The 12,326-nt window shown below is 50.8% G+C and overlaps 1 protein-coding gene across 1 annotated transcript in view; it reads left to right on the forward strand.

The window, feature by feature from the left end:
- The window catches only part of Gabbr2 (gamma-aminobutyric acid type B receptor subunit 2), a 352,128-nt gene that overhangs the window by 254,882 nt on the left and 84,920 nt on the right, over positions 1-12,326 (forward strand). Inside the window, exon 9 of the mRNA XM_015492500.2 lies at positions 9,870-9,950. Coding sequence (XP_015347986.1) covers positions 9,870-9,950 — 81 coding nt within the window. The remainder of the gene's footprint in view (positions 1-9,869; positions 9,951-12,326) is intronic.

Raw genomic sequence — 12,326 nt, forward strand, 5'->3', positions numbered from 1 at the left:
TCCCCACTTTGCAAAACTAAAACATAAAGGAATTAAAAATGTGGAAGCAGCTTTGGAAAGATCCAAAAGGGAACCAAAAAGCCAGGTCCTTCTCCACCTTTTGATTCCAGGGTTGTAGGACTGGCACCACAGTCCCTTGCACCCTACTGGGCCCCAGGCACCCACAGTAGAGCCCCAGCAAAGCTCATTGAATTCATTTGGATGCAAAAGCCCTGGATTCAAGTTCTTGCTCTGAATCTTGCTAGTAGCATGATCCCACTGGGCAGGTTATTTTATATCCCTGAGCCTCCCTTTCCTCTTCCAAAAAATGGGGAAACACTAGGGCCAGCCCTGCCTGCCTGTGAGAATGTCATCAGGGGCGAGTAAGGGCTTGCTTTAGGGACTCTGGAGCTCAGGGAAGCCATGTCACATTGCTAGTAGACTGTGGCTCTGCTTTGTGTCTGCTGAATCAGTTAGTGAGAGTGTGAACCCAGAGCTTGAGACGTCACCAGCTCATGAAAATGTAAGAACGGCTTCACGTACTTGTGGTCTTCATTGACTTCGTCAGGTAAGGACGTCTGGTGCCCCGAGAGGCCTTAACAACAGGAACATGAGCTGAAGCTAGTTCCTGTTGCCAGCCCTCCTCCTCTGCCCAGTTTTTTGTTTTTGTTTTTGTTTTAAATAAAAACTGAGGAGTTCCAGATAAATAGAACTGTTGTCAATAACATGCCAGGGCTAGCTCCCAGGTTGCTCTTTGGGCTGAGGCATTTGGAATCCCAACAGGTCTCCGTCTGTTTAGTTTTCAAGGCTTCCAGAGCCCTTACCTCCCATCAGGACAATCCTGGGGAGCAGGTATGGGGGAGGCCATCACTAAGAATATCCACAACTCTCCACCTGTGGGGGGAGCAGGCAGGTTGTTCAAGGAGTCGGTGATCCCAGGACAGCCCTGAGCCCATGACAAAGGAGAAGTGGGAATAGTGCCCCAGCATCCTGTCCCTTCAGGTGAGACTTCTCCAACACACTTCTCCCAGGGGTTGCCCCATGGCACCAAGCCTCAGCTGCCCACGCAGAAACCTTCCCACACATGGACCTGATACAGACCCCCTTCTCTCCCCTGGCTCACTCCCCATGCCCTAGCAGGGGATCCTAGGGCCACCTCCCCAGGAAAGTGTACATATTCTTACCCTCATCTGAGAGAGACACTGTTCCAAGGGAGCTGCCCAATACTGCAGGGGAGGCTGGGGTGACGTTCGTGTCACATGTAGGTGCACACCTTGGACCTGCACCCATTTCCTGTCCAGGTCCAGTACCCCTCCCCAGGCCGTTCCTCCTTCCCACTGAGCCACCTGAAGATGAGAATGAATGTTAGAAAATTGCCTATTTTTTTTTCCTCCATAAGAGAAAAAAGAATCCCCATTACTGCTGAAGTCTAAACATGGCTCAGAATCTGCAGCAGGGGAGGGAGCTGAATGGAACAGCGATCGGGGCCCATCCATGCTGTTCAGAGAGGCCCCAGCATCTGCAGCTGAGCGTCCCACTGCCTGCATTAGGCCTATCTGTGAGAATCTCTCTGCGAGAGATAATGGGCCGAGATCTCACATAGCTTCTGAGCTACAAAAAGGACTCAGACTTGGGGTTTTGTGTCTCGGCACCTGATTTGAAGGGACCAGGTCCTGCATCCCTGGAATGACATAATTGTCATTCAGAATGTACCTAGTGAACTCGAGGCGCCTTCTTTCCATTTGCAGACATTAATTATGGTTCGATCTTTAGGGTAACAGATATGGTTCTATTCAGCACGCGTTTCCTGAGCATCTGCCGGGCGCTTTACAGAGTCCTCTGGGGAAGCTAAGTTGAATAAGATACAGTCCCTGTCCCCCAGGGGCTTCATAATCTCTTTGGCCAAATGCCAGAGCCCATAAAGGCAGGAAGATAATTTCCCAGAACCTTCTAGAAAACTTTTGGAGCTAATTTGTCCCTAGTCTGAGACTCCTGGGGCTAATTTTTAACATCCATCTCCTTACACATTGCTGCTCCCTTTCACCTGGCCAAGGGTCTACAAAGCCCATCTTGCTGGACTGCCATTCAACTCCTTATAATTAAGAGCGGAGATGTCATCCACTGAACTTCAGGGTGGTGGGAAAACAGGAGTAAAAGAACAGACATGAACACAGACTCTTTGGGAATGGGAGGCTGTCCCCAGCTTTGACACCTCCCAGCCCTGATGATCCAGGGCTTCCCTTTCCCGGAGCCCAAGGAAGGCGGACAGAATTTCTTAGCAGACATATGCTTCATTGAGCCACAGACTGTCCGTGTTGAAGGGAGCCCCGACTCTCACTTATAGCCTTACCTATGCTTGGATGCCCCCAGTGATGGTGTACTCATCCCCTCTCATGCAGGCTTTGAAACAGGTGTGCTTGATCATTGCTAACCAGGCAATGTAGCATGTTCTCTCTGAGCCTTTATTTCAGAGTTTATTTTAAACTAATAAAATAAAAGGTGACCCTTTTCCTTGCCTGGAAAGTGACTGTGAGAATTCAGTGACATGACACCGTGATAGTTCTGGCTCAGTAACTGGCACAGAGAAAGACCAGAGCAACTGTGGGTTTCCATCTCCTCTCCTGGACATTCTTGAAAATGACCCCAGATTTATCCCCACTCCAGAATCTCTTGAGAAAAGTGTGGTCTGGCTTCGCAGCCTCACTTCATGGAGTGCTGTTAGCATTGGTCCATGAAAACCCCCTGTGTGTTCACCACTTATGCCCCTCGTTCATTCCCATATCTACTTCTGCCTCCCCACAGAAGTATTTGATGCATATATTGTTTGTATGTGTCCTTACAAAATGCATGCTATTTTGTGAGTATCTATTTTGAATTTACCTCAATGTAACTTTATCTATTTTTACATATTTATTTTTTCTTTCCTTCTGTTTTGTTGCTTTTCCCACTCAGCACTTTGTTCCTAAGATGCCTCCCGCTCCTGGGTGCACACCTAGGGCACAGTTTCTCCCTGCTGCCTCCAAGGGGCACATCCACCACATCCCCCACCCCGCAATGACCATCAAGTCCCATCCTCATGGGTCCTGCGTGTCTTCTTATGGACCCACCTGGGAATTTCTGTAGGACAAATGTTTAGGAACAGATTGTTGGACCAGAAAGCATGTGCACATGGAATATGCCTAAAACCTTCCAGAAGTCCTTAGGAGTGACCATACCCATGTCCACTCCCACTGGCCAAAGGGCCTTATGTTCCTGTCCCATACACACGTGGTATTGACCAGACCTCTGATTTTTTGGTCAGTCTAAAAGAATAGAGTAACATCCCACCAGGACTTTAAACATCATTCTCTGATTCCTAAGGAGCTGGGCCTTCCTTCCTGTGCTTATTAGTCATTTATTCATCGTCAGTTCTGACCCTTTGACCATTTTTATTTTGAGCTTGTTGTCTTTTTCTGGTTGATTCACAAGAGTTCCTGCTGTCAATTGGATATCAAACCCGTCTTGGTTTTTAGCTTTGCAAATAGCTTCTCCTGCTCTGTCATGTGTCTATGAACTTGAAGTAGTTGTTAAACAGGAGTTTTAGTTAAACTTTTATGTGGATAAACCCCCCCCCCCCCGCACTCTGCCCTTTGTTTTGGTCCTGTGGTTCATATTTTTGAAGTTTCTCAACAACCATGGCATCCCCTACATGCCAGGCCTTGGGTGGGCACAGGGGGTGCCAAGATGGGTAAGAGGCAGGCCCTGTCCTCAGGGGCTCCCAGTCCAATGAACAGGTGGCTGTGGGCATTCACAGGAGGGACACTCAGCCCCAATTGGTGGACTCCATGAAGATGCGTGAGAAAGGTGGCATCTGGGCTGTGTTCTGAAGAGGCTGTGAGCGTGGCCACAAGGAGGAGGTGCTTCTGTGCCATCATCTCTTGTGTGAGATGGGTCCCTCAGACATGTGGCTCTTGCCCTTGGGCCAGTTTGGTTGAGTTAGGGTACACATAAATCTCTGGCAGGTTATACTAGCCTTGAACCATTTGGCCAGTGTCCACCCAGCCTGTTAAAAATCTCAACACAGAGATGGATGGATTTAGTTAACATGTGGCAGTGCTGCATTGTTGGGACAGTAGAGAAGCAGGTATGCCAAGGAAGCTCAGCATCCACGTCTGCTCTGCAATGCTGAGGCGGCTGCTCAGACCTGCTGCTATGGGGGAGAGCTACTCGCTGGGTCTGGTCCTAGGCAGGCACCAGATCAGGTGGGTGAGAGTGAAACTCCCTCCTGAGGAGCAGCTATTCATCTTGGAGGAAGAGCAGCAGTCAAGGCCCATGGTCACCACACGGTCATCATGTTCTTCATTGGCCTAGCTGAGAGGTGTCATTGACAGGACCAGCACTTTGAACTTCTAATGCTTGTGTTCCTGGTTAACTCCATCAGCTAAACAGTATCAGCCATTTATTTGGATCCTTGCAGGTGGAGACTGTGGACCAGGGGTCTGTGCACAGTCTGGAAAGAAGGTCCATGCAGGGGTCCTGAGCAGGAAGGGCTATAGCTATGGGCAGGAGCAAGCCTCCCGAGCAGTCAGATCCTGTGATAGGAGGGCCCATGAAGCAAGACCCTTCAAAGCAATTTCAGCGTCATAGGATGAGGGTCAGGGGCCATGGTGCATTCTGCCCACTTGTTTAGCAAGACCCAGCAGGGGACAGACTTCCCCAGGGTTATCCACAGAACCACAACAAGGCCAACCCTACCCAGGAGGAGGCTGTCTTTAGCACACAGCTGTCTCCTGTGTCTGAGTTTGGGATTTGTTTGGGGTCCTGGAATTCAGTGCATTTATAGAACTGATTTTTGTTGAGCCATGATTATCTTTTGTTTTACACTCCAAAGTTAGGCACCAGATCTGTGTGTGTGAGTGTGTGTGTGTGTGTGTGTGTGTGCGCGCGCGCGCGCAATTAAATTTCAAAGCATACATATTCTTTCCTCAAATCAGAGCCAGAGCCAAAGGACAATGGACATTTGGAGGCATGGAGTGTAGGGCCCATGACACAGGATGCAGGTCCACCTAAAGCAGAGGGTTGGCAGCCCATTTGTTCTCCTGCCTGGGAGACACAGCCCAGGAAGGAGGCAGAACCACGCCATGGTTGAAGCTCTTGCCCAGCTGTCTCCTGGACGCTCCTAGGCCCACAGCCAGAGAATATTTTCAGACTGGACATTTTTTGGCAGTCAAATTTTCACCAATAGGACCTATTTTCTTTATGCATCCAAATCCAAAATCTGAAATAAAGAATGTGCCTTTTAAAGAGAACACTTCTCGTTTTGCACTGCAAGAAGGAACCAGTGTTCTTCTGTGGGAAAGGAGGCTCTTTGTTTCATGGTATTTTTAGCCTCTGAGAACCATAAAATGTCAGCTTTGAAGGGCCCTCCTTCTAATCCAGTGGGTCTCCATCCTGGCTACACATTAGGTTCAACCTAACGAACTTTTTAAAAATACTGTCATCCATGACCCACCCCTCAATCCCTCACATTGGAACCCAGGCATCTGTATTTTCTAGAAACTTTGAGTGACTTTAAGGCCCATTCAAGGCTGAGGACCACGGTGAGCAAGTGGCAATCTGCAGCAGAGCATAGGCCAGGAAGGCCCGCCCATAGCTATAGCCCTTCCTGCTCAGGACCCCTGCATGGACCTTCTTTCCAGGCTGTGCACAGACCCCTGGTCCACAGTCTCCACCTGCAAGGATCCAAATAAATGGCTGATACTGTTTAGCTGATGGAGTTAACCAGGAACACAAGCATTAGAAGTTCAAAGTGCTGGTCCTGTCAATGACACCTCTCAGCTAGGCCAATGAAGAACAGAAGGGCGTGAACCTTCCCTCGGCAGGCCCAGGAGGGACCCTGGGAGAATGCAGGGGATGAGGCCCTGTACTGCCCAGGGCAGCAAAAACACAGCCTCAAGTTCCACTCAGGAACAGATTGGGCAGCAGGGATCAGAAGACTTGGATACACCCAGGGCAAAGCTCTGACCAGCACCCTGAGCCTGCAGCAGCTGGGACACTGGGAGGGGAGAGCTGTGCTCAGGGAAGGCTTCCTGGAGGAGGCAGCAGGGCGTGGGCATACTCACCTGGTAGAATGAGGGAGAAGCCGCCTTTCCAATGGAAGGACCACTGTGGGAGTGGATAGCAGAAACAACGCATAGAAAGTGTTTGAGACCCTAGCAAGTAGCTCACCGCTCCTCTGACCGTGAATAACATAGCTACCATTTCTTGGACACTTCCCCGGGTCAGGCCCCAGGCTGGGCACCTTGAGTGTGTGCTCCTCTGGCGATTCTGAGGGTGCCTGATTTCAGTTACAGTCACACAAGCTCAGAGATTATGGTTTCTTTTTCAATCTTTGTCCCTCCAGCCCCCAGCACACATCCTGGCACGAAACAGGTGCCCCATGTCATTTGTGGAACGACAAATGAGGTGATTAAGTCAGAAGACTAGTGTAGCATCTCCTCAGCACCCAGGATGTCCAAGGCCAAGGTCAAGGGCATGGGAGTAACTTTAACCTTTTGCCACCTGTGGGGCTGCTTTTGAAGGGTTCTTTAGGATGAAATATCTTGAGCTGGCTCTGGCATACAGTAGGCACTCAATAAACATGGGCTGAGTGTCCAGAGCCTTGCACTGCAGGAGTGGTAACAGTGCACTGAATTGAGAGCCAAAGGACTGAGTTCAGGTGCCCAGCATGTGGCCATGAGCTGCTACTTAACCTATTGGAGGCCCCACCCTCCTCTTTAGACTGGGGGAATTAGGCCTGATTGATGGTTTGCCAGGAGGATTAAATGCAGGAACTTGTCAAGTGCCTGTCAGCCTCCAAGTCCTGCCCCCAGGGAGAAATTATGGTGATTATGGTCATCGTGGGGAGCTGAGCTTTATTCCCCTGCTGGTGCTGAGGGACACTGTATACAGTGGGGCCGGCTGTGTGGCTGGGGGCGCCGTGGGGTGTCAGCCACACCACTTCCCGGCTCCCGATGATTTATTCTGATCATCCTCCATATTTCATGTGCTGTTCCCCTTGCCAAATAAATAAATCAGGCTCTGCTTCTATGAGTGGCGGGAGCTGATTGGGGCATCTGTGGGGCTGGGGACTTCAAAAGGCCAGAGCAGAGATGCTGGAGCCCCAGCAGAGTGTGCTAATGTGACATTTAGGAGCCTGATGACCCAGGCAAGCAACAGCCACCTGCACAGTGTGATGACCGCCCCCCCCCCCCAGTGACAGGAACCCTTGCAGAGAGAAGGAAGTGACTTTTACAGCTTCCCTTCTACCTCCACAGTGAAATTAACAGGCAGGAGTGTGACCCAGGGGATGCCCTGTCCCCTTTTCTGGTGTTCCTAAGGGACCAGAGGTGCATCTGCACTTCTGCAAAGAAATTCACTTAGAGCAAACCCAAGAGGCAGCTTCCCTGGGTAGCCACTTGAAATTCCTTTGTAAGTTCTGGGCATTTTGCTGGCCAGGGTCTGAAGCACTTGGGGCCCACCTGCACATATGGGGCCCTTCATCCTGGGCTGTCTGTAGCTTTGAGTTTAGGAGGCAAAGGACATAAAACTGTCACCTTATAGGGATCCCATTGAGGCAGCCCCTGTTGGGAAGAGCATGGGCTGTTGGGAAAGTCCAAAGTGTGAATATGGGTCTTCCCCTTGTATCATCGGGGACCCGTGTGAAGCCTACACCTCCTCGACTGTAAGGTAGGAATAAGAGCAGCTATTCGGGCTGGGGATGTGGCTCAAGTGGTAGCGCGCTCGTCTGGCATGCGTGCAGCCCGGGTTCGATCCTCAGCACCACATTCCAACAAAAGATGTGTCTGCCGATAACTAAAAAAAATAAAAAATAAAAAAAAAAAGAGCAGCTATTCATCACACGTCAGAGCTAAACAAGAAATGGGCATAAAGGAGTCCAAATCAGGCCAACTGACTCAGTCCATTTTCTTGTTGCTGTAACAAAGTTTCTGAGGCTAGGTACTTTTTATAAAGAGATACATTTAGCTTACAGTTCTGAAGGTTCAGGAGCATGGTGCCAAAACTTCACCTTGGCTCTGAGTCTCATGCTGGGTAGAACCACAGGATGGGGGCTGTGTGAGGGTGGTGAGCGGTGATTGAGGAAGAGGAGTCAGGGTGGGTGTCCGAAGCCCTTTAGCAACTCATTCTCACAAGAACCAAACAGGGTCCCTTAGAGTTGCATGAATCCCAACAGAGGGTGGTGTCCTCCATGCCTCCTGACTGGCCCCCTCTCTTAAGCTTTCTCCACCTCAGCACTGCCACACGGGGGACCATGCTTCCCGCGCAAGAACCTCTGGGGACACACTCACACTGTACCCTAAACATAGCACCCGCGATAGGGGCTCTGTAAGTACCCTCGGCCCCTTTCTGTCTGCTCCCCATCCTTGTCAAGGCCTGCTCTACCCTGTGGTTCCACTGTCGCTCCCTGTGTTCCTTCCTCTGACCCCCACCTTTCCCTGAATCTGCTTCACCTATGGTCACCAATCTCCGCCATTTACCCAAGTCACCAACCCCAGCTCAAGGGGTTTGTTGTGCCAGTCTCAGAGACGTGTCATTGCTGGCCACCTCCACTGTGAACTTGTCCCTTTCCTTGGCTTCTAAGATGCCCCTCTCTTCCAGCACCCTGCTCCTGGGGTCCTGGTCAGAACTTCCCAGTCTCCTTTGAGAGCAGCTTTGCTCTGCCCACACCAGAGGTCAGTGTTCCCCTGATGCCACCCTTGGCCCTCTTCTCCTGGGCTTACTCTCCCTGGGGTCTCATCCCTGCCCCCTGCCCCAGCTTCCATGCTGATGATGGCCTCAACTCTGCCCCCAGCCCACACCTCTGCCCTGGGCTCCAGACTCAGGACAGCTCCCGGGTGACCCACAAGCACCTCAGTTCAGCACACCCAAAACAGACTCGTTGTCTTCCCACTCCTTCTATCTGACCCCTTCCTGAGTTCCCCACTCATGGCATGGGACCTGAGCACTCGTCACCATCACCCCTGGAATCCTGGATGACTTGCCTGCCCACACTTCATCTCCGAGTTGATCATCATAGGTGTCTGTTTTACCTGGAAAAAAGAAACCCTTGTCAAATCCGATCCCCCTCTCCATTCCTCCTGCCTCCATCCGGGTCAGCCCTCATCATCTTAACCTCAGCAATGACCAAACCCAGCAATGGGATAGTGAGGGGGAGGATCTAAGTCTGGTGCACCTGAGGAGGGTTTGGAAACACACTGAATCAGTGCACAGGAGGATCCAGTGGCAGCAGGAAGCGGTGCTCAGTGTGATGCCGAAGAGCAACACGACCCCCAAAGATACTCAGTTCATCCAAAGATGATTGTCAGGGTTCAGGTGTCCAGAATGGGGTAGAGGGTGATCCTCTCTACTCCCTGCTGACCAAGTCATACTTACCAGAAAGACAGTGACATCTTCCTTGGAGTGTGGCCCTAGGAAGGGCCTGGGCGGGGCAGGAAGTAGAAATGAAGTTCTATAAGGAGGTGTAGGGGCTCTTGCCATGGGGATGATGGGCCTATGTCTTGGAGTCTCTAAGGTTGGTCCCCAGGTAGAGGGAACAGTCTGTGTGGTCCCAGAGGGAAGAGCCAGTGGAGCAGGGGGAAGCTGCGGGGAGATGGTTCAAAGGTCAGAATGAACTTGGTAAAAGCATAGAGTCCAGTTTTGGGGTGAGTGGGCTCTCCATCTTTGAGTTACACAGCAGAGGATGGACACCCAGTTAGGGAGATGGTGGGAAAGGAGGTCCCAACCTATCTGGGTTGGGGGCTTTGTGACTCCACCTGGAAGGAACGAAGCCTGCAGGAAAGTGCCAGGATGGGAGCCAGACACACACCCAGGATCCCCATCTAACTGGCCACCATCTCTCTCTCTCTCTCCAGACAGCAGGGAAGTGAAGGTGGGGGAGTACAACGCTGTGGCTGACACCCTGGAGATCATCAATGACACCATCAGGTTCCAAGGTAAGGCAGGGGCTACTCAGAGGAGAGGGTACTCAGTCACTCCCAAGGCTGGACATTGTCTCGGGGCTGGGATAAACTGAGTCCTTGACTTCATGGGGTCAAAGTCACAGCCTCAACACAGTTACTCCTTACTGAACACAGGGTCCCAATCACTCATGTTCATTTCAGATCCTGGAATGGGTTCCTAGAATTTTCACAGAGTGCTTAGTGAGATATTTAAGCCACTGGGTGACCAGCAGTCATTCTTTTGAAAGGTGGTCCAGCTAAATTTATCTGTGTCTCCAACTCTGTGAAAGGTTTTGGTTGGATTGGCAATAAGGCTCTTGCACTTGCTGCTCTTGCTAGAAGACCTTTCCCTCTCTTCTGCTAGAGGACTCCTCCTAGCCTTCTAGAATCAGGTCAAATGACACTTCTGTGCGGCCTTCTTTGACCGGCCAGCTGAGCTAATGGCTCCCTTCTCTTTGCTTCTGACTTTTGTCTCTGCCTCTCCTATGGCCACCATAACTTTGCCTTGAAATTGTGATTTGGACCATGATCCTCCTTCCAGATTCCTGATATCAGTCAAGTCTGGCACATGTTGAAGATTCAGTGACATCTGATTGAAAAAGTAATACATGATCGGGTCACGTGGATGGACGGATGAATGGATGGATGGATGGATGAATGAATACATGGATAAATGAATGGATGAATGAATGGATGGTTGGATGGATGAGTGGGTGGGTGGGTGGATGGATGGATAGGAGGCTAGCTTTCTGTGCCTTTTTAAAACCAAGGCCACCAGAAAAGGTTCTTCCATGGCCCTTTGGTTAGACTTGCCATGTCCCTACACGTCCATTGGATCTATGGAATTCAACTTTAAGGACATTGCAATGCTCCAGTCAGCCTCCAATGTGGCTCCTGAGTGTGGTCTCCACACTCAGCTGGGCCTCCTTATCCCACCTAAGGGAACCATCACCAAGCACATAAAATCATGGTGCCACAGAAAATCTCTGAAAAGTAGGTAGGCAAGTTCTGTCATCCCTGTTGTTCAGATTGGGAAATGAACTTGTCACCACAAGTTCACACAGGCTCTGAGAGGCAAGGCCTGTAACAGTGGCTCCTGATCCAGGGCTAGGCCTGTCTGCTCAGGGTTTACTGAATAAGGATTCTGGTTTAGAAACTGAAGGAAAGATTCAAGTACAAAATAAAATCATGACACATAACTAGAAGAAAAACAAATGGCAGGGGGTGGAGGGGGAGCCAGGGCAATTGCTAAAGAACAGTCAGCGTACCCGCCCATCACCGATGATGCTCAGGCCCTGCCAGGCCAGGCCCACTGCCTACTTCTCAGTCCTTCTCCGCTGCCCAGAGACTGAACACTAGTGTTTGAATCCAGAGCCCTGTCAGGATGCCTCCAGAGTCAGGACCCACCTCTCCTGCCCGTACCTCTGCCCAGGTCAGCTCCAGCCTCCCTCACCCAGCTCCCTGCACCAGCCCCTGCCATCTTCCATCACCATTGTGGCTGCTCAAGTCCCATCTGCCCTCAGCAGCCAAAGGGGCCTTGCTGTCATACTGAGCTGAGGGTGCTTCACTTGTGCTCAGAGCCCTGCATGGTCCCCAGTGCTCATTCACAGAGAGGGGGTCTTGCTGTGTGCTGTGTCCCCAAGGCCTCCATTTGGGGGCCACTCCACAATTCTCTGTCTCTTCTCTCAAATCTCCATAGTCACACTACTTACAGTTCCTCAGATGTTGTGACACCCATTGCCTCTGCCCACTGTGCCCTGTCCTCCTGGTGACCCCAAAGACTTACTCATCTCCCAAGACTCCGCTCCCCCTAGTCTCCTCTCTAGAGGCTCTTGGCTCCATCAGGGGGCACCGCACTGCCTGCTTCATGCTGCGGCTATCCTGTGCCTCATGTCCTCACCCTGCCAGGACCCCATGGCACAGTGGGTAGAGCACAGGCTTCAGAGTTAGGCAGACACAGGCCCCACTTCTGCCAGCTTTATCATTTACTAGCTATAAAATGCACTCAACACCTAGAAAACTGCTGCCCCTCTCTAAGATGGGAATGGCTGACAGGTAGAAAGTGGTTGTCAATCATGATGAATGAACAAATGGCGGCGAATGGAAGACTAAGGAATGAATGAACGGGATGGGAAGCAAGAAAGAAAACTCAGGGTCGTCACTCCCACTAATGCATCTGGTCCACCCTTACCATTTGGCTCCCATACCATCTTCATGGAGATATATCTTGTGGAGGCACCATTTTGGAAAGAGGGAAGGTTGGAATAAGGAGGAGAAATTGGTGTTAATTTTCTGAAGTTGTTTCTAACCATTAGGGCCCAAACTCATTAGTGGCCATATCACCTTCCACCCAAAACTCAGCGTCCCAAG

Source organism: Marmota marmota, unplaced genomic scaffold (genome assembly GCF_001458135.2).
Source record: "Marmota marmota marmota unplaced genomic scaffold, marMar, whole genome shotgun sequence".
NCBI lineage: Eukaryota > Metazoa > Chordata > Mammalia > Rodentia > Sciuridae > Marmota > Marmota marmota.